Source organism: Gopherus flavomarginatus, chromosome 5, assembly GCF_025201925.1.
Source record: "Gopherus flavomarginatus isolate rGopFla2 chromosome 5, rGopFla2.mat.asm, whole genome shotgun sequence".
Taxonomy (NCBI): Eukaryota; Metazoa; Chordata; order Testudines; family Testudinidae; genus Gopherus; species Gopherus flavomarginatus.
The window spans coordinates 78,708,671-78,731,280 of NC_066621.1; the positions used below are offsets into that span (position 1 = coordinate 78,708,671).

The window sequence follows — 22,610 nt, forward strand, 5'->3', positions numbered from 1 at the left end:
TGTAATGATCCCCTCGTGTGTGCAGCAGGTTGGGGAGCAGGGGAAACTGGTAACTACCCACGCATGCACCAGGCTAGGAAAGCGGGTGCAATGCTAACTCCCCTCACTGCGTGGCCAGCTGGGGTGCAGGAGGAACAACAGCCTCTGCTCCCTGGTCCGGTGCATGCCTGGGCGGGAATCTCTGCGCCAGCAGGGGAAGAGGGAGAGAGGGGCACCAGGCAAGGAGCCGCGTGGGCAAGCCCGCAGCCAGGGTCCCGGCCAGGGTTCCTGCGCTCTGTGGCTGCGCGGCGGACCCCGCCCCCAGCTCCGCCCTCCTCTCCCCCTCCCGCCCCGCCCAGGCCCGCAGCGTCTGGGTCGGGCTCGGGCGGAGACTGGCTTGCGCACGGAGCAGGCAGAAAGGAAAGTTTGCGGAGCGGCCGGCGCGGGGCCATGTGGTTGCTGTGGCTGCTGCTGGGCTCGGCGGGTGAGTGAGGGCGAGCGGGGCGGCAGCACTGACTCCTTCCCCGGGCTCGGCTCTGGGGGGGAGGGGGCCGTGGGTACCGCCCCCTCCCAGTGCGTATCGGGTTGGGGTGTGTGTGCAGCAGTGGAGACTGTCCCCTCCCATGCACCAGGCTGGGGCGGGGGAGGTGCAGTTGAGGCTGCCCCCCGCCCATGCACCAGGCGGGGGAGGTGCAGTGGAGGCTGCCCCCACTCCCATGCACCAGGCTGGGGCGAGGGAAGAAGGGCTGTTTGCAGTGTATTCGCCTCCTTGTTGCGCCTTGTGTGGTCTAGCAAGAGGAGAGGAAGGTGTATGTACACAATGGGCAGGGGGTTTCCTCCCATGAGCGGCGTGTTGCAGGCTGCGCTCTGAGCATTGGACCACCGCCTTAGCTAGGACTTTCTCCTCACTTCTGGATGCATGGAGCCAGCGGACTAGGTTGCTTCTGCCCCTGAGGAGTTGGGGTCGGTGGCTGAGCTACTTTGTTCCCTGTGCTGCCCTGGTGTGGTTTTCCCGAGCTGTCACTTGTGGCTTGAAGCGGCAGTCCTAGACCTTGGGTTGAGAGCAAGGAGGGGAGGAGAGGGGTCAGGAATTTGTCTTCTGCATCTGGAGTTTGGCTCTTGGATTCAGTAAGGTTAGGAAAAAAGCTGCTCCTGTGTACATGTTGTTAGTGGGGCACTGTTGCAGAGCTGTCTGGGCCATTCTCTCATGCAACAAAGATACCAACCAGCATGGGCACGTTTATAGAGGGTCATGACTGTATGCTGTACCTTGCAGTACTGAAGGCCCTGTTCTACAGAGCTTACTGTCTGAAAGCCTAAAAGTGTATGGTAGGGCTGGCAAGCCTCATGATCAGGGTGGATAAAAATCAGCGATTTAAAAAACAAAAAGTCAGATTTTTTTAAAAATTAAATCAGATTTTGTTTAAATACTTTTTGAGGAAAAAACCTCTCGAGATCATTTTAATTAAGATGCATTATAGCTCAGAGATATCTCATCATGGAGTAGGAATTGTAAATTCTAATTCTATAGTATGAGGCAATTTATTCATGTCATGTTTAAGAAAAGTTTTGTAAATGAGTTCCAATAGTTCATGGATTAGGGACCCAATTTTATGGAGTTACAGGGTCTTCTGTGTAGATTATTTAGGTTAATCTTTCTATTTACCCTATGGGACTTAGTGCTCAGTCTAGAATATACTGCCGGAGATGCTTTGTTTTGCAGTTATCAAACTGTGGCTTTGTGTCTCTAGAGATAACATGCTTGTTAACAGCAAAAATGGTTATAAATAAATAAATAATGTATAGAGGTGAGAAATAACAGACCTAAACTCTATTGTCACTCTGCAAATTTGTGTACACAAAGTCAATCCCGTACTTCTCTCTAAAAGTACAAAGTTTCAAAAAGTTTAATGAACAGAAGATTGTTAGGGGCGAAATAGATCTGGACAAGGAGAAGAAGTCTGGAGATAAATGTGAGAAGTGAGGGACATATGCTTGTTTTGTTAAAATATTATATGTTTGCTGTTGAAGAAAAAAAATCCAGAATACTTAATGTTGTTGTTTTAGTTAAATAAAACAATTTAAATGTCTAGTGATATTCTCTTCCTAATACGGCATGGCAAGAAAATCCTCCAAATGTTAATGATTAACCTGTTGAATTGGAGATAGTTCACCTCCCAGTGACTTCATAAATAATAACCAAATGATTGGTTATATATTTTCTGATATAGCTGTAAAACTAATCTGAAAAGTTTTCAAAATAAATCACTGTTTAAAAATGTATATTGTGTATCTTCTAAAAATGAAACCTACATCTATTTCTGAGTTGTGAAGAATATGTATTAAGGTATAACAACCAACAAGAATGTACTTTTATGTAGAAAACCATGCTTAAATCGAGTCTTCCTGACTAGTGATTTAAATCAATTTGATTTAAATCAAATGCACCCTGCACGTGATATGTTTTACAAAATGATGAGACCAAGCAAGATGGAAAGGAATTTGGTTCAGTGCATGTATTGCTGATTCTAATATGATACTGAAGCTATTTCTTAGGATGTTACTGTTTTTCCAGGTTTAGAAGTATTGGCAGTACTTGAGCTATAGCATCATAAAGATGGAAGGTAGTCATTGCTTAATTTGTGCCAGGGCTTGCTGCGTCAGTTATGAATGTAAAAAAATTGCTTGAGCCATGGCACTTCTTTCATTACAAATTAATTACTGAAGGTCATACCTGGTGGAGGTGTGCATCTTCCTCATGTGGCAGCAACCTTTAAAGTATCAGAGTGAGTCACAGACTTTTAATGTATTTATTCTCGCAATATCCTTCTGGGGCGACTGTATTGTTCCCATTTTACAGATGGGGATCAGAGACAGATTTAGGAGACAGTCAAAAGTGTCAAAGGGATTTAAACACACAAATCAGTGGGTCAACATCCTGTTAACTTGTGTGTCTAAATTCTTCGGTGCTTTTAAATATCTTTCCCCCTAAATGGGTCGCTGCAGGTCACATAGGACAGTGCTTCTCAAAGTCAGGCTGCCGCTTGTGCAGGGAAAGTCCCTGGCTGGCCAGGCTGGCTTGTTTACCTGCCATGTTCACAGGTTTGGCCGATCACAGCTCGCGCTTGCCGCGGTTTGCCGCTCCAGGCTAATGGAGGAAGCGGCGCGGGCCGGGGGATGTGCTGGCTGCTCCATTGGCCTGGAGCGGCGAACTGCGGCCAGTGGGAGCCGTGATCGGCTGAATCTGCCAATGCGGCAGGTAAACAAACTGGCCCGAACTGCTAGGGGCTTTCCCTGAACAAGTGTCGGACTGGCTTTGAGAAGCACTAAGGTAAGAAGTCCTGTGACAGAGCAGGGCATTTAAGTTGGATCTTCTGAGTTACACTGCCCATCATGGTAAGGCAAATTACTTGACAAATGCAGGAAGGGGGCATTTTGACTTGGCATGTCATGTTTCCATCTTCCAAAAAGCTCAAGCAGGAATCTATTGCTTACCTGTTCAGTGAATAGTGTAATAACTCAGCATGCCTGTTATAGGTTAAAGTATTAAATTAACGTTTACTAGAAGATCACAGGTTCCAACAGCAAACCTTATTGGGGAGTAGCCCAGAATGCTGTGCTAGGGAAACAGGTGAAACATGCACAGAGGATGGGTCAAGCATCTGACTGTATCTGAATGACTTGATGTTGGATTAAGCTTTTTGCAGCTCTGCTGCAGGTGTAAATTATTTCTGCAACATAATCTTAGCAGGCACTTTTCCAGAGTATTTTGGTAGAAGTGTAAGTGGGGCTTGGCTTCATGTTGCCATGTGTGTTACTGAATTGCTTCTTGATGATGGGGCATCTGAAGTGATGACACATAATGGGTGAAATCCAGAAGATCATGCTTAATTTTTCTCAGAGCATCTGTCATCAGAGTGAAACTGTTATTTATCAAATTTCATCACTTCTTTGATAAAACAGATTGATGTGGTTTGCACTTAAATTAAATGGGCAGCTACCAATACCTACCGTGCAGCTAATGCTTGCCCGTGTAAAGGACTCTTCCCCTTTAAGAAGAAGCCTTAAAAATGAGGAAGGAACAATACAACTTTGTGCTGTTTGAACTCCTGAGACTTGTAACATTTTGTGGCTCATGAGCAGTTTTTGCACAGACTTAGCTTTTCTTTATTATTATTATTGCCCCAGCAGTTGATCTGTTAGAAACCTTCAGACAACACTTGGGTTTGTGCATTTAAATTACATTGGCTTCATCCAGTTATGTGCCATTATACTCTGGTAGTGTTGCCAAAATGTGTCTAATTTAATTACTCCTAGTAATATGCGTATCTCCATGTACTAAAAGTAGTCATATTCCTAATATAGCCAGTGTGTCAACATGTGTGAGGCCATGGAGGGTCTGTGCTGCAGAATAAGGGCCTGTTTCATTTTAACAGATTAGTATCAGTCTCATTTTTTGTGTGTGTTTTTCTGCCCCCACCCCCTTCTCATCTGCTCTCATGCCTACCTTTTCTTCATGAGCACAGGGGCAAATAAGAGTGATCTTATGGGAGCTAGTACTTCAGATTTCTGTCTGTAGTCTGCATAAATCCACTATGGTGGCTGTGCAGCAGTTTCCCTTCAGTTATTTAACCGGAGCCTCTGACTTATGTTGTTATAAAATGGTAGTTAACATTCAAAGAGCTTTCTAAAAATATTTTGTGGAATACCTGTGATGTGTTCAGATTTTCTTTTGAAGAGCAGAATATTGGATTTTTGTTTTTTTGGTAAATGTTTCTTCCTCTCTCTATATCAGGGGTTCTCAAACTGGGGGTCGGGACCCCTCAGGGGGTCACAAGGTTATTACATGGGGGGTTGCGAGATGTCAGCCTCCACCTCAAACCCTGCTTTGTCTCTAGCATGTATAATGGTGTTAAATATATAAAAAAGTGTTTTTAATGTGTAAGGGGAGGTTATACTCAGAGGCTTGCTGTGTGAAAGGGGTCATCAGCACAGAAGTCTGAGAACCTCTGCTCTATGTTGACTCCCCTGCAGTCTTCCCACAGGGAGGATGTATTTTTTCCCTAGCCCCTAGTCTTCTCTTGAATTTTAGTTTTTGATAATTGGTTAAAGTGGCTTTTTTATAACTGCCATCTTTTGGGATGCAGGTAAGGGAAGCTTGGAACTTCTGGGGGCATAGAAATCCCAGTAAATTTATGAATGGCTGATTTAAGTTCTTGTTCCAGAGAGCTCGCAAAAATGGCTGTAAACTTTGATTGTGTCAGTGAAGATTAGCAAAACAAATCTTAATCTTTAAAGTCCTGTATTTGGCCCAAATGTTGCTTCTGGTCAGGTAAGGCCTTATCTACAGAGGAAAGGTTATGTGGTTTTGTTTTTTCAGTATAGCCTAGGATGTGAATTTAAACCAGCATAGTCATACTAGTGTAACGCCCTGTGTAGACACTCTTAGATCTTACCTACATGGGAAAGTTTTACTGGTTATACAGCTATAACCTCCTATGTGGACGCTCTTATACTGGTAGAAAAGTGGCTTTTTCCATTTAGTTTAAACTCCTTCCCAAGTTGCATAGGCTAAACTGAAATGAGTGTCCACATGGGGTTATATCTGTATAGCTAGTAAAACTTTTCTGTGTAGATGGAGTCTAAATGAAATATTAGCCGTACCTGAATTTTGAGCCTGTCTGTTGCCGTGGTGTGTTCTGTCTGGATGTTTTAGGCCTCTTCAAGCAAGTCTAGATGTAAAATCATTGGTTTTTAATCCAGTGTTTCTTCTCCAGCTGAGAAGAGCAAATGATCAGAGATTGCATGAATCACTGGTGCTTAATGTAAGTAAATGTAGAGTTCTCTTTGATCATATTTTTCAGAGTTAAATGTAAACTGGGGAAAAAACAAGTGAGAATTCTTGTTTTTCATGATAAAAAGCGCTTTAAAGCCTGCCTGTGCTGTTGATGTGATGCAGGTCTTGGAAATGTGAAAACCTTAGACAGCTGGAAAGTTAGAATGCCATTCACAACTGAGATTCCTGTGTGTCCAATCTTAGATGCCAAGTTCCAATTTTACAACTTCCCTGTTGAACAACCTTTACATATGATATGCATGTTTACTAAAAATGTAGTCAACTGACTGAGCAGGCCCTGTCTTTAACACTTTTTTCCCCCTTTCACCATAGCTAATGCTGCTGGAATCAGCAGAGCACTGCCAGTGAACAAACTCAAAACATGTGCACGCAGATTTTAGCATTGCAGACATTTGTGCACTTGAGAACTCTGTAAAACACAATCAGAGACTTGCTTAGCAAGTAAAACGTGACATTAATGCCTATTAAACTTTACAGTGCAGATTAACTTAGAACATTTGTGCACAATTACACAAATGTAAAATATTTGCTTAGGTTGGTTTTGATGTATACTGACTTCCAAGGCACTGCACAGAGATTTTTTTTTTTTAAGGGGGAATTTTGTGGCTGAGAATCCCATATAGCTCATACGGTAAGCTAGCCCTTACATCTTTATCATATTGCCACATGTTCCCCTTCCCCACCAAATATCTAGAATCATCTGTTTGTCTTGAGTAGTTACATCAAAAGATATACGGAAGTCTTAAGTATTATAGAAAGTCGCTTTCGAATAATAACTTGAAGAGGAGTGGGAGTACTTTTGTGAATGTTATCCCTTTTCACTGTCCTGGCTGACAAGGACAAAATCATACATGGTAGTCTCTGAAATGTGTTCTCTCTATTCTGTAAAACATTGGAATGGACTTGAAATTATATTTGCACTCCTTGGTGCCATCCTATTAAAATTTATGGGTACTTCTACCCCCTATTTCTGTTTCTTTGCTTTGTGCACATAAACAAAGGAGCATACTTAAAATTCACAAAGATTCTGACAGTAACTGTGTACAAGTCAAGAAGCCACCTGCTCAAGCATGCTGGTGGGAAAGAAGGAATAAGTGCTGCAACAGAGCTCGAAATATTTGCCAAAGAAATAAATCTGCTCGCCGAAAGCTGATATGAGGGATGGGAAGTAGTTGAAAGGCAGCATGCTGCTGAGAAGCCCTATTTCAACTGCCTGGAAGGGTATTAGAGAGACAAGATGGGTAAGGTAATATCTTTTATTGAACCAGCTTCTGGTGGTGGGAGAGAAAATCTTTCCGTGGATATTGAAATTTCTGTCAGGGTGATGTCCCTAAACATTGCTTGAGGGCAATGCCTTTCATATTAAAGTCCTGGCTATTGGGAATCTGAAGTTTGAAGACAGCCTAGGTTGTGTCTATCTAGATTGTTATTCCTCTACTTTTTGGGCTGCTGGAAGGGAAAATGAACTTATCTTCTCCTCCACCCTCTTGTCCCTAACAGGAGCCTCCTCGCAGCCAGAAAGGATGTGTTTCCCAGTTGAGGGTGGGTGCCTCTGAATAGCTTCAGTCTCTGACTCCACTCTTGCAGATAGACTTTCTAAGCGGCAGTAGATTGACAAAAATAGCATCAGTTACAATTTCACAGCAGCTTCAGGGGGTTCTGAATAGCAGCAGTGATACTTAACCACAGTCATGTCAATTTCCGCTGACTGGAAAAGCTATGAGCAGCCACAGAGGCATTGGAACTTTGTGTCATTGGAATCAGGATGATTGTGCTACAGTGGCTTGCATCCAGCTGCAAAGGATTGTGAGGCTGGAGTTTGCAGCAAGGAACCTTGGTAGGAAGAAGAGGTATAATGTGACAGGATTATATATAATGTGACACTGCACCATAGTAACTCTAGCTCAGGGACCAATCCATGCAACAAACCTCGATGCCAACTCTGCCCACATATCTACACCAGCAACACCATCACAGGACCTAACCAGATCAGCCACACCATCACCGGTTCATTCACCTGCTCGTCCACCAATGTAATATATGCCAGCAATGCCCCTCTGCTATGTACATCGGCCAAACTGGACAGTCGCTACGGAAAAGGATAAATGGACACAAATCAGATATTAGGAATGGCAATATACAAAAACCTGTAGGAGAACACTTTCAACCTCCCTGGCTACACTATAGAAGACCTTAAGGTGGCCATCCTGCAGCAAAAAAAACTTCAGGACCAGACTTCAAAGAGAAACTGCTGAGCTTCAGTTCTGCAAATTTGACACCATCAGCTCAGGATTAAACAAAGACTGTGAATGGCTTGCCAGTTACAGAACCAGTTTCTCCTCCCTTGGTTTTCACACCTCAGCTGCTAGAACAGGGCTTCATCCTCCCTGATTGAACTACCTCATTATCTCTAGCTTGCCTGCATATATACATACCTGCCCCTGGAAATTTCCACTACATGCATCTGACGAAGTGGGTATTCACCCACGATAGCTCATGCTCCAAAACGTCTGTTAGTCTATAAGGTGCCACAGGACTCTTTGCTGCTTTTACAGATCCAGACTAACACGACTACCCCTCTGATGAATGTGACAGGGTCACTTTTGCTTATGAAAGACAAGGAATAAGGTATATCTTCACTGTACTATGAGAAAAAGAGAGCACAAGATGAAATTGCTGGTAGGTAACATTGATTATATGCGGTGTGAAAAAATAACTTCACCACAATCTGTGTCTGGTGTAGTGGGAGACTATCAAGTCAAGTATGGTGGCTAAATTAAAAAAAGCTGGATAATTTTATGAGACTACTGTAACATATGTACCTATGTCTGATGGGGCAAAGTGTCATGCTTGTGGACATAAACTGAGCACCAGTAAAACCAGGAAGGAAATGCTCGTCTTCATAACTAGCACTGCAAAATTGGCTAGCTGTATTGATGGGGAAGGGGCAGTCTGTCTTCTGAAGCATCAGATATTGGCCACTGTGAGGCAGCGGGATATTGGAGTTGATGGACTGATCTGGTGTGGCATATCCTACATTTCTTACCTTTTCAAAACAGTACAATTGAGATGCATCTGCAACTCTGTGACAATTTACGGCTGCTGTCTAGGAGGACCTGATGCAAAATTAACCTAATTTGTCACCTATACACAGATTTTATGTATTTTTTACCCAACAAATCCCACTAGGATAGTGTCTCACTCTAACAAGTTCCTTGTGTGGTTATGTTGTCTGTTTATGCAGGAATGGAGTACCCTGGCATGCTTGAGAATTCTGTTGCTGGACTGCAGTCTGGTAATTAGAACAGTACTCTGAATTTTAGTGCCTTCTCCATGGCAGGCCAAATAATCAGTTTTGTGAGCGGTGAGTGACCCCTTAGGTTGTCATTATTCAGTTGTTGTGCCTGGCACAGATTGAAGCTGATGATGTCCTGGCTATAGTAAACAAGCAGCTCATTGCATGTGTTTGAAGTGACATTTTCTGAAGTTTGACTTGAAAGCAATTTCAGCATCAGTCATTTGAAGGTAGAGGAGAAGAAAGACTTCTGGCTTCTAAGTTTAAAAACAATTCTTGAGTCCTAAGGAAAATTAATCCCTTTTTGGCAAAACTGCTGTGACAGAACATGCTAAGATAACAATCAAATATGTCAAGTGAAGTCAGTTTTAAATGATGGGCTTCCTTTTAAATGATATATCTGACATGAAGTCAGTGACAGAGTTGGAGAAGTCCTGCGTGTGTACTTGTGCAAGTCGCATAATTGCCATCTGCCTCAGTTTACCCAGATATAAAATGTATACAATACTTCCTCTCACCACACAGCAGGCTGTAAAGCTTAATTTATTAAAACTTGTGAATTGTTTGTCATCTTGGATTAAACATACAATTATGGTATAATGTATTGTCTTTCAGCAGAGGCAAAAGGAATGTTTTTTTTCAGTTTTTACTAGTATTTTTCCACCTGGGAGCTTGCTTTGTTAGGTCTCCCTTTGAAGGTCTACTCTTGTGAAGCTGCTTCATAGGCAAATTGTCCTCTGAGAGGATCTGTCTTGAAATATAGATTTTCAGTTTTCATAAACAATGTTTCTGGAAATCTGATTGATGTTTGTTTTACGAAACTAGATGATTCGAAATGGAAAGAAAACTGCACCAATTGGGAACAGGTCAAATTTGATGCCTTTGTTAGCATGTTGCGGAATAGCTCAGTTCAGAGAGGGAAAAGTCAGTTCTCACTTAATGTTTGCCAGAGTATTTTGGTTCCGTCTCTGTTGCAGGTGGCATTGTACTGCAGTAATCAGGGGTGCGTACGCTGTAGGTCCATTTTAAGATTAAAGTATGTAAACTCAGGCTGCTAAGGTTCATTTAATCTTCCAGTTCTAGTCCCTGTATAGAGTTTGATTGGTCTTTCCTTCATGCCAGCTCCTGCATTGGAGGATTTTCCTAATTTAGAGGGGGAGATGGAGGGATTGTGAGCTTTATCAGTGTTTGTTGTGGAGTTGTGCATACTGCTTGCAGAATCCTCATAGATGGAAGATCGAGAGAAGCAGCGTGGTCCCATGGATAGGGCACTGAACTGGGACTGAGTGAGCCTGGTTCTCTTTCTGGCTGCATAAATGATCTGCTCTGTGACCTTGGGCAGGTTCCTTCCCCTCTCTTTCTTCTACTAACTGATGTCTGTCCTGCCTGTTAGGTTAGAAAATTTCTGGGTCAGGGACTCTTTCTTTACCATGTGTTTATACAGCTCTTATCACAATGGAGCCTTGATCTCAGCTGTGGCCCCTAGGTGCTGTTGTACAAATAATAATCCTATGGATGCAAAACCACTCCTCAAGTTAGTAATTCCTCTAGAAACACTATCCCTACTGGTAGAACTGGTTCCTAACAATTATTTTGTGCCTTGGCCACTGTAAATTCATCTCTGGCCTTCCTACTCATTGCAGGATTCCCCCGTGTCCCTTCTCCCTATGCCAGGGGCTCTGTTTTTCCCCCTTCCCCCTTCCCCTCAATTGTAGGGGATCTGCATGCACCCCATTTCTCAATTTGTGTAGGACCTGTGTGTGTTTGGCCAATAAAATTCAAGAGCAGATGCATATGAATGGAAACTTATCAGATTATTTTATTTTGTTGAATTTCTTTTTTTCTTGTTCCCTCTTGTGTCTCAGTACTTGCTTGTTCTGATTTATAAGCTCACTCTGTAGGTCATCTTTTGGGCTCCATGGACCTTGGTAATGTCTCTTTAGTAGTCATCAACAGGGAGGGCATTGTCTAGTTAGAGCAAAGGGGGATGGAAGTCAGGGCTCCTAGATTCTCTGAATTGATTTAAATTGCTTTAGTTAAATCTTCTATTAATTCATGATTTAAGTCAGCGAGTAGAAAACCTTGGCTTCAATGAATTTTAATTGTATTTTGCATTTGTACTAAAGTTTTTTTTCTAAAGAGAGGTTGATTCTCATTAGTTGGTAACTATTAAAACACTGATTTGCAACTAGTAGCCTTTACACTAAATTTGGTGTTTCCTTTTGCTAACCAGGAGGATATACACATTTAATCTATATACATTTATCTAAGCAATTATATAGCTTACTCATAGACCGGGGTGGGCAAACTTTTTGGCCCTAGGGCCACATCGAATACAGAAATTGTATAGAGGTCCGGGTAGAGAAGGCTGTGGAAGGCTATGCCTCCCTAAAACAGTGAGGCGTGGCCTGACCCCCTATCCAGCCTCCCGGAACACCCACTCCATCCAACCTCTCCCTGCTCCCCACCCCAACTGCCCCCTGGGACTCCTGCATCCTGCTCTCTGCCCCTGACCATCCCCCCCCCCCCCCAGGAACGTCCGTGCCCTATCCAATCCCCCCTGTTCCCCACCCCCAACCAGTCCCCAGAGGCCTCCTATCCAATCCTCCCTGCTCTCCCCACCCCATGTTACCTGTGAGGTGAGGGAAAGAGGGGCTCAGGCCATGGCTACACTTACAGTTCTGCAGCGCTGGTAGTTACAGCTGTGTTCGTACAGCTGTGTAGGGCCAGCGCTGCAGTGTGGCCACACTGACAGCTGCCAGCGCTGCAGTGTGGCCACATTTGCAGCACTTGCAGCGCTGTTGGGTGTGGTGCATTGTGGGCAGCTATCCCACAGAGCACCTCGTCCCATTTTGGCGTTGTGGCTTGTGGGAAGGAGACGGAAGGGTGCAGGTCTTTCCGCTTCCTGTTCCGACGCCCTGTGGTGCTTTGCTACACGTTCCGAGCAGTTTGGCTGCATTGTGAGTCTGCAGCGCGATTTCTGAGATTTCTGTTACAAATGGAGCCCGAGCTGCTGAGGACCTTGCTGATGAATGTTGCCAGCACATCACGCATGGCAGTGGAGCTATTCCTTCCGCTGCAAAGTGACAGTGAGGAGTCAGATGATGATATTGATTCGCCTGACGCTCAAGACAGTAAATTGCTTGTGGCAGTAACAGATGTGCTCAGCACCGTGGAACGGCGCCTTTGGGCTCGGGAAACGAGCACTGAGTGGTGGGATCACATCGTCCTGCAGGCCTGGGATGATGAGCAGTGGCTGCAGAACTTTTGGATGAGAAAAGCCACTTTCATGGGACTGTGTGCTGAACTCATCCCTACCCTGCGGCGCAGGGTCACAAGATTGAGAGCTGCCCTGCCAGTGGAGAAGCGGGTGGCTATTGCAATCTGGAAGCTGGCAACTCCAGACAGCTACCGATTGGTGGCGAACCAGTTTGGAGTGGGAAAGTCCACCGTTGGAATAGTGCTGATGCAAGTTTGCACAGCCATTAATCGCACCCTGCTAATAAGAACTGTGACTCTGAGGAACATGCAGGAGATTGTGGATGGCTTTGCACAAATGGGTTTCCCTAACTGTGGAGGGGCAATAGATGGGACGCATATTTCTATTCTGGCACCACCCCACCTGGCATTCGAGTACATTAATCGCAAGGGGTATTTCACTGACATTTACTCAGGATGGCCTGGAAAGGTGCATGATGCACGCATCTTTCGGAACAGTGCCCTGTTCAGGAAGCTGAGGGCCGGGACTCTTTTCCCAGACCGCAAGATCACAGTAGGGGACGTCGAAATGCCCACTGTGATCCTTGGAGGCCCCGCTTACCCCTTAATGCCATGTCTCATGAAACCGTGTACAGGGAAGCTTGACAGGAGCAAGGACCGGTTCAACTACAGGCTGAGCCGGAGCAGAATGACTGTGGAGTGTGCTTTTGGCCGTTTGAAAGCCCGCTGGCGTTGTCTTTATGGGAAGCTAGATTTGGGGGAAAGCAGCATCTCCGCTGTTATATCCGCGTGCTGTACCCTCCATAATATTTGTGAAGGGAAGGGTGAAAGATTCAGTGAGGAATGGACCTCCGAGGTTCGACGCCTAGAGGCTGAATTTGCACAGCCAGAGAGCAGGGCTACTAGAGAGGCCCAGCAAAGGGCTTCAAGGATTAGGGATGCCTTAAGGGAGCAATTTGATGCTGAGAGCCAACAGTAATGTTTGGTGCCTTTGCTGTTCTCGTTTTTCCCTTGGGGTACAGTATTTACCACTTTCTGCAATAATAAAAACTATTGTAAAAGCCATGAAATCCTTTATTCAAAATACAGTACATAAAAGGGCAGGGGGGTAGGCTGGTGGATTGTACATTGAGAGGTTTGAATATGTCCTGTTTGTATTGCTGTTCAATGTCTGCTGCACGTCAGGATTAATATGCTGCAGCGTCATGGGGGTGGAGTGCACTGCGTAAGGATTGTAGTTATCAGGGCTGGTAGGTGATCGTACAGGTGTTGGGGGCAGCTGGGGGTAGTAAGAAGCAGGCTGCTGGAGAAGGGTGTTTTGTGCAAATACTGGGGAACAAGAAAGAGAGCATTGGGAGGAGTGTGGGTTACCACGGTACAGATCTGCCTGCATGGCTACGAGAGACTGGAAAGAGTCAGTTTGGCGAGCCAGGAGGCTTATCAACTGCTTCGAGGTTTTTCTGGTAGCCAATTCCTTTCTCCTGCTTTCTGTTTGCCTCCACTCATGCATTTTCTCTCTCCATTCCTGCGTCTTCCTACTTTCTCTGGCGTACTGATTCATAACTGCTTTGATCAATTCTTCTTTTGATTTTCGCGGACTTTTCCTCAAGTTCTGCAAGCGACGGGCAGGCGGTGATCCGGCTGCATTATTCAAGGTCACTTAAAAAAACATAGAAACATGTAATACACAGAGGCTACATTGTTTATTATCACACAGTGAAGGAGTTTGTAGACTTTTGTAGCATCATTCCCACATACTTAACATAGCACAGAGAGGCCAGGGAAGCGAAGGCATGGCGAGCAATGGGGTGAATGTTTCTGCCCCGACTTCACCTGGGAAGGGGAACTGCCTGATGGCTCACTGGGGTTTCTCTGCACTGGGTAGAGGAGGGAGCTGGGGGCCTGCACAGGGGACAGGAGGGAACAGGAAGCTGGCGACCTGCAAGGGGGGGGGCGGGAAGGGAAGCTGCCAACCTGCAAGGGAGGGGCGGACCGCGAGCTGCCGACCTGCAAGGGAGGGGGCCTGGGAAGCTGCTGACCTGCACGGGGGGAGGGGGGGGACCGCGAACCTGGTGCCCTGCACTGAGCAGTATCCCTACATTCTCAACAGGGTTTCCTACTGCCAGATATATCACTGCTGTGTGTTACCTGGGAAGAGCGGGAAGGTCTTCTACAGCAATGTGGATTCCGCCCTGGTCCCTATGCAGCTTGCCTTTGTGCAGCATTGGTCCCCCCCACCCCTCGCAGCACAGTGGCTCGGACGAGTTAGCCTGACTGGGACAAGGACCACGGTGGCTCTCCCTAAAAACTTGCGCAAGCACATTGCCCACGCTCTGACTGCAAGTTTTCAAGAGATTACCGAGGCCGATTACAGAGACTGGATAGAGCAAATCAATGGGCTATTCCACATTTAGGCATGCATGCAGGCAGCCATAACCCCCACCCTCTTCTCACAAAACATAAAATCTGCTTACCGGGAACACGCTCCTCTGCTGCTTCTTCACCAACAACTTCCAGCTGCTGCGACTGGCTAGCCTCCTCCTGGCTTGAGAAGAGCTCCTGGCTGCATGCCTCCTGGGACTCTGGGGTGTCTCCCTCCACCCCAGTAGCCTCACTCTCCGCTTCCTCTACACCCTCCCCCACTTCTCCCTGCTCTGAACTCTCCATCATGCTCCTCGGATTGTCAGTGGGGTCACACCCAAGTATGGCATCCAGCTCCTTGTAAAAACGGCAGGTCGTGGGGGCAGCTCCTGAGCGGCGATTTCCCTCACGGGCTTTGCAATAGGCACTGTGCAGCTCCTTTATTTTTACTCTGCACTGCAACGCGTCCCGTTCATGGCCCCTTAGCAGCAAGGACTTTGATATCTGCCCGTAGGTATCATAATTTCTCCGGCTGGAGCGCAGCTGTGATTGCACAGCTTCCTCACCCCAAACACTGATGAGGTCCTGCAGCTCAGAACTGTTCCATGCTGGGGCTCGTTTGGGGCGTGGAGGCATGGTTGCTGATTGATTGATTGAGTGCACTCCACACCTGGCTGAGCAAACAGGAAGGGGATTTTTAAAATTCCTGGGACATTTAAAGGGGGGGTCAGCTGAGCCCAGGGCAGTGGAGTGTGAAACGATTACCAGAGTGGGTGAAAAGGTATGCTGGGATACCTCCTTATACCCCGGAGGCCAATAAAAGCGCTGTTGGTGTCCACACCTGATGACCAGCGCTGCATCACCAGCGCTGGAATCGCTACACCCGAGGCAGACCAGGTGTACAGCCAGCGCTGCAACCAGGGAGTTGCAGCGCTGGCTGTGCTTTGCAAGTGTGGCCACATCCTGAGTTGCAGCGCTGTAACCCCCTCACCAGCGCTGCAACTCTCCAGTGTAGCCAAGCCCTCAGTCCTTTCCCTGTGTGTTTCCCCTGCTCGTTTGGCTGCTCTTCCTGGCAGTTGGGCAGGGCTCACTCCCTGTTTAGGCTTGGCTGCTGGGTAGAGGGGCCAGGCATGCTGGAGGTGGAAGGGTGCCCTGGCTTGCTCTGCCTTGTCCCTGGCAGCCAGGCCCAGGACCCTTGACTGCCCCCCTCGCCCACTCCATGCCCCCTCCCCCCCCGGAACTCCCCCTGACAGTGCCGCCAGACCTGGGGGAACTGTGACTGCGAGGGAGGCAGGGAGGGAGGGAAGGGGAGCAGAAGGAGAGGGTCCAGGGGGTAGCCTCCACTCCGCTCACCGCATGGCCGGGGAATTGGGCTGGCTCCTCCGCAAACCTGTCCTGACCCTGCTCCCTGGCAGGAGCTCGGGTGGCCAGAGGGAAAGGTCCTGCGGGCTGGATGTGGCCCGCGGGACGTAGTTTTCCCCTCGCTGTCATAGACTCTAAGGTCAGAAGAGACCATAATGATCATCTAGTCTGACCTCCTGCACATTGCAGGCCACAGAACCTTGCCCACCATTGCTATAATAGACCTATAACTTCTGGCTGAGTCACTGAAGTCCTCAAATTATGGTTTAAAGACTTCAAGTTATAGAGACTCCACCACTTACACTACTTTAAACCTGAAAGTGACTCTGCCCCAGGTTGCAGGGGAGGGTGAAACCCCTCCAGGATCTCTGCCAATCTGACCCGGGGAAACTTTATTCTCAACCCCAAATACGGTGATCATTTTAGACCAGGGGTGGGCAAACTATGGCCCGGGGACTGGATCTGGCCCGCCAGCCGTTTTAATCCGGCCCTCAAGCTCCTGCTGGGAGCAGAGTCTGGGGTCGCTCCATGTGGCTCCCAGAACCAGCGGCATGTCCTCTCTCCGGCTCCTACTCATCGGGGCAGCCAGGAGGTTCCAGTCTGCACGCTGCCCCCACCAAAGCTCCTTCCCTGCAGCTCCTATTGGCCAGGAACCATGGCCAATGGGGGCTGTGGGAGCAGTGCCTGTAGACAGGGCAGTGCACAGAGCCACCTGGCTGCACCTCTGTATAGGAGCCGTAGGTGGGACATGATGCTTCTGGGAGCTGATTGAGGTACGCGCTGCTTGGAGCCTGCACACCTGAGCCTCTCCTCGCACCCCAACCCCTTTCCCCCACCCTGATCCTTCTCCCATCTTCTGAACCCCTCGATCCCAGCCCAGAGCATCCTCCTGTGCCCCAAATTCCTCATCCCCAGCCGGAGCCCTTACCCCACCCGCCACACCATATCCCTCTCCTGCCCTCTGAACCCCTCAGTCCCAGCCCAGAGCACCCTCCTACACACCAAACTCCACACCCCCAGCTGGAGACCTTCCCTTCCCCCCTGCACTACACTCCTACCTCAGCCTGGAGCCCCCTCCCACACCGTGAACTCCTCATTTCTGGCCCCACCCCAGAGCTCTCATCTCCTCCTGCACCCCAACCCCAATTTTGTGAGCATTCATGGACCACCATACAATTTCTATTCCCAGATGTGACTCTTGGTCCAAAAGGTTTTCCCACCCATGATTTAGACTCTGAGCATGTGGGCAAGACCCAGCAGCCAGACACCTGGGAAAGAGTTCTCTGTAATAACTCAGAGCTCTCCTCAGCTAGTGTCCCATCACTGGCCGTTGGAAATATATTAACTTACATTTATTCACATTCTTAATTTGTACATTTTTATTATGTTGGAAAATGGATAATGATGCATTATTTACTGAACAATTTTTTTACTTATTTTGTGTCAAGCTCTGCTTGGATAGAATTTCAATTAAAAATATACAAAAACAGCATTTTAATGTTTTTTATTAAATAAAATTATTGTAAGATTTTTTTTAACAATGTGTTTTTAATTTAAAACTAATTGATTTATTAAGCGAAGGAGGTATTATCTGTTACTGTTAGTGAATTGAACTGATTGTTTCTGGTCACCATGACCTTCAAGATTTTGAAACTAGTAGATCACATTCTCTCACATTATTTTTATTGATATATTGGTAGAGGGGAAAAAGCTTTCCTGCTTTTTTAACTCCCAGTTGGTTACTTGACTTTGAATGTCACTGAAATGAACTAGTTGAATAAACTGAAAAGGAAAATATTCTCTCTGCACCTGCAGAAGAGGCTACTGCTGTCAAAAGCTGATTTACCACTTAAACTAGTTCCTGGTGCTTAGCCCAGTGAGTTACACCAGTTCAGTGGTTTGACTTTCTTTAAAACTTGGCAGCAAAGGTGTCCTGCTTCATATTATTTTTGTAATTAATTTACACGTTTTAATGGATAAAAACCTATGTTAAGGCCTAAATGTATTATTATTTCAAGTTTAATTTTATTGGGTTTTTTTTAAAAGTAAACCTGTAGTTAATTTAAATAAAAACTGATTTATTTTTATTTTTTAATCAATTTTTATCTACCTTGTTCTCCTCCCGTCTCTTCTACTGACTCTGTGTGTCCTTGAACAAGTCATTTAATCTCTGTGACCATATATGAAATGGGGTAAACAGTTACCTATCACACTGTGTACATGTATGTGTGTGTGTGAGAGAGAGCGAGTGTGTGAGTGAAAAATGAAAGGTGCTAGAGCAGGCAAAATATTGTTAGTTATGCAGAATAGATAAACTTTGTTAGATACTACAAACCAGATTATCGCCTCAAAACAAGATATGTTACTAGACTCAGCATTTTTAACCTCCACAGGAAGCTTATTGCAGAAAGAAGAATAAACATCAGGGGCAATGTACTCCTGTAGTATTATGACAAGTAGAAAAGCTAACAAGTCTCATTTCAAGAGCACAAATTGGTCAGGTAGCCCAACTCAGAATTGTGCAATATTGTGGATTGGGTGGAATCATTCAGTATTACAACTAACATGCTGTCTAATTGGAACCTAAGGTCAGTTCCTTGAAGTGGTGTTATATGTCCTCCTGTTTTGGAATGGCTATCTAGCTGCAGAATTCTGGGCCATCTGGAATTTATTGCTATGCTTATCTAGAGGGATAATAAGTAAAATAAATTGCTATGATCTGTGCAGTGGCAAGACACAAATTTGGTTTATCAAGGTCTTGGCATTAGGAAAATGAGAGTCTTTTCAATTGTTCGAAAACACAGTGCATGGAGAGACCACTTAGATACTGAGATCAAGGCCCACACAGGGCTTTCAAAATGCATATTATTCTTGATGGAAATCCTGGAGTCCAGCAGCACTCATTATTTTGTCAATTAATTAAAAAAGAATAAGTCACTAAACTCATTGGACACAGTTAAAAATCACTCGCAAAAGCAGCTACAGAAAGTGTTTTGATTACCCTCCACTCAAACTCGGTGTTAAACAAACGAACAAAAAAACAACAAACCAACCCCACAAAAAACAAACCTCAAACCCACCAAAACAAAACACTACACTGCACACACAGTTCTACTCTGGAAAGAGGATGAAGGAGAGAACAAACCAGAAGTAAAAAATGTTAGACCCGTCACAACACTCCTAGAATGTGTATGGATATTAATGTGATGAGGGAACTATAAGAACCTACACAGAACAGAATATGCTTGATATTGCGAAGTATTGTAGGATTTAAATGGTTGCGGCTCAGTCACTTCACCATATAACTGATGTTTTGCCCATTCTAGTTTCATTCTTTCATAATTAAAATCTGTTGTTGAAGTTGCAGCAAAGAGTTGAAGTAGTCATTGTTTTAAAAACAATGTTGTCTAGCTGTTGTCTTTGTTTTAAATGGAGAGATTTTCCTCTGTTTAAGCGGAGTGTAATTGAATCAGTTTAGTGGATGGTTGATGCAGGACAAGCATGAAAATAAATCCTTGGGTAATTGTCACTGAGCTCTAAAAAGCAAACTGAGCTGTTACCATAGAAGGGTGAAACCTTCTGTTTTCTGTCTGAGTCTAGAGACATAAACAGAGAATATAAAGTTCAGGAACCAAACCAACTCCTCCCTTCCCCTCCCATCCACCCCTCCCCCCCCCAAAAAAAGCACGTGGGGGTTGGGGGGAGGGAAAGGAATTAAAATCTACGCAGTTAACAACTTGGCAGGTCTTCAAGATTGGACTGAACTTCATTTTCAAGGCAGTGTCAACAAAGTGCCAAAGAAAACCGTGTTAAAGGGCTGGCAGGATGACCAAAAAGATCCATGTACTGTCCTGTTGCTAGGGCAATCCTGAATGCTCCTTGTGGACACTGATCAAACATTGCATCAGAAATCTCCCTTGGAGCATGTTAGGGTTTCTGGATTGCTTCAGCAAGTTTGAGGCACTGGTGCAGCAGGGCTTTTCCCCCTAAAGAGGCAGCACCACACTTTCATTTTCTACCTTCTCATTGATAACCTTCACTTTCTAACATAGTCCAGAGTAATTAAAAATAAACAATTTTAAGATATGCCTTTTTCATATCTAGATTGTTGCTCCTCCTCGGTTGGCACAGGTTGACCATTTTTTGCTTTGGTCCTACTGTTCCATAAAATCTTGGTGGTGGAGTGGAAAAGGGAACTTTTACTTTTTTTAGTTTCCCTTTTAAGAGATTGTATCCCCACACTGAATATGATAGAGACTTGGCCACAATCTTCAAGTGTCCGCTAATTTTGGTGTCCAACTTGAAGGACTGATCTACGAGAGTTCCTGAACACTTGACACTCCCATTGAAGTAACAGTATCTGGAAGTGCTTAGTCTCTTGGTACCTTATATGAGACACCCAAAATAAGTGGAAACATTGAAAACACTGGCCATGCACTGATGTATGAAAAATCAGTCACTTTGGTTTTTATTTGACAAGGAGGCTTTTTAACATACTTCAAATATGTTAAATATGCATCCGACGAAGTGGGTATTCACCCACGAAAGCTCATGCTCCAATACGTCTGTTAGTCTATAGGGTGCCACAGGACTTTTTGCTGCTTTTTCAGATAAGACTGTGTATCTCTTTCTCTTTCTTTTCTTTTCTCCATCTTTACTCCTGTTCATGTGATCTGAGTTAAAGGCTACTTGTTAATGACTTCTACACAAACTAGAATACACTGTCTAACCAGAATGGATCTCCTTAAAATTTCTAATGGGACCATTGAAAATCTGCCAAGGGAGTTTTTAGATTTTTACGATGAATTCTTTAATGGAAGCTCTGGACCGTTCTTTGGTTAACAGCTGTCAGGTTAACCTCGGGCCACTTACTTTCCAATTTCCAAGAATTATATATAGAGAAATGTCCGCCTCGTTGGATCTTATTACTTTATTAGCTGAGTCAAACTAAATCTAAAAACTTAAGAAGCAGTTTTGATCACTCTGACAGGACACTCAAGTCCTAGCTGAGCTTGAATGGAGAGTTGCTTGCCCATATGATTTATTAATTGTTTTCTTGGCTGCAGCTCCTCAGTGTGTTCTCATGGGAAACTATGCAGTCAGTGACCATTGTGAGTTATATGGAGCAAAGTCTAGCTTCATTTTTATCTCTAGTGTATGTATTGCTTGCTTGCTCACCAAAAATCAGTGTTAAGCAGCACACCTTGTATAGACACACTTTCCCTTTCCCTTTCCAAAAGCAATCCGTGTAACTTCCTGAGTGCTACAATGTTCAAATCCTAGTGGTTGGCTTATTTTAAAGAGATTAGCTGCTGAAATGTTTATTGATGCGGTTAATTGATTTTTGGCTCTGTCATAAACAGATAGCTAAGGGTTAATGTCTCTTCCACCTGAAGCACCTGACCAGAGGACCAATCAGGAAACCGGATTTTTTCAACTCTGGGTGGAGGGAGTTTGTATCGAAGTCTTTGTCCGTCTGCCTGCCTCTCTGAGCTTTGGAGAAGTAGCTCTACTTTCTAGTCTTCTGTTTCTAAGTGTAAGGACAAAGAGATCAGATAGTAAGTTCTATGGTTTTCTTTTCTTTGGTATTTGCATGAATATAAGTGCTGGAGTGCTTTGATTTGTATTCTTTTTGAATAAGGCTGTTTATTCAATACTCTTTTAAGAAATTGCCCTGTATTGTGTCATCTTAATACAGAGAGACTATTTGTACTTATTTTTCTTTCTTTTTATATAAAGCTTTCTTTTAAGACCTGTTGGAGTTTTTCTTTACTTCAGGGAAATTGAGTCTGTACTCACCAGGAAATTGGTGGGAGGAAGAAATCAGGGAAAATCTGTGTGTGTTGAAGTGGCTAGCCTGATTTTGCATTCCCTCTGGGTGAAGAGGAAAGTACTTTTGTTCCAGGATTGGGAACAGAGAGGGAGATTCACTCTGTTTGGATTCACAGAGCTTGTGTCTGTGTATCTCTCCAGGAGCACCTGGAGGGGGGAAGGGAAAAAGGATTATTTCCCTTTGTTGTGAGACTCAAGGAATTTGGGTCTTGGGGTCCCCAGGGAAGGTTTTTCAGAGGGACCAGAGTGCCCCAAAACACTCTAATTTTTTGGGTGGTGGCAGCAGGTACCAGGTCCAAGCTGGTAACTAAGCTTGGAGGTTTTCATACTAACCCCCATATTTTGGACGCTAAGGTCCAAATCTGGGACTAAGGTTATTATATGGTGTAGCAGCGGTGGGATATAGACAGAATCAAGAAGCCAGTAGGAATATTATATTTTTCTTTTCTCTGCTAAGGGCTTTTTAGCAGAGAGAGAAACAGTTGGTTTTAAAAGGGAACCAGAGAGAATTTTTTTTTTCTGCTCTCTCTGGCAGTTTGTGGCTTGCATGGTAAGCAAGAAGCCATTACCAGACTATTAACAGTCTTTTGTCATGCAATAGCCCTCCCATTAGGAGGCAAGTACCAGCACTTATATGCATGCAAATAAAGTGGTTTTTCTGGTTTCCTTTCATTGAACATTAGCTAGAGAGAGAAAAGGAAAAAA

General features: G+C 45.0%; 1 protein-coding gene across 2 annotated transcripts in view; it reads left to right on the forward strand.

The window, feature by feature from the left end:
* Positions 1–337: 337 nt before the first annotated feature.
* Positions 338–22,610, forward strand: part of LDLRAD3 (low density lipoprotein receptor class A domain containing 3) — a 269,503-nt gene continuing 247,230 nt past the window's right edge. For both annotated transcript variants that reach the window (XM_050955441.1, XM_050955442.1), the window contains exon 1: positions 338–463. In XM_050955441.1, coding sequence (XP_050811398.1) covers positions 430–463 — 34 coding nt within the window. In that variant the 5' untranslated portion in view covers positions 338–429. The remainder of the gene's footprint in view (positions 464–22,610) is intronic.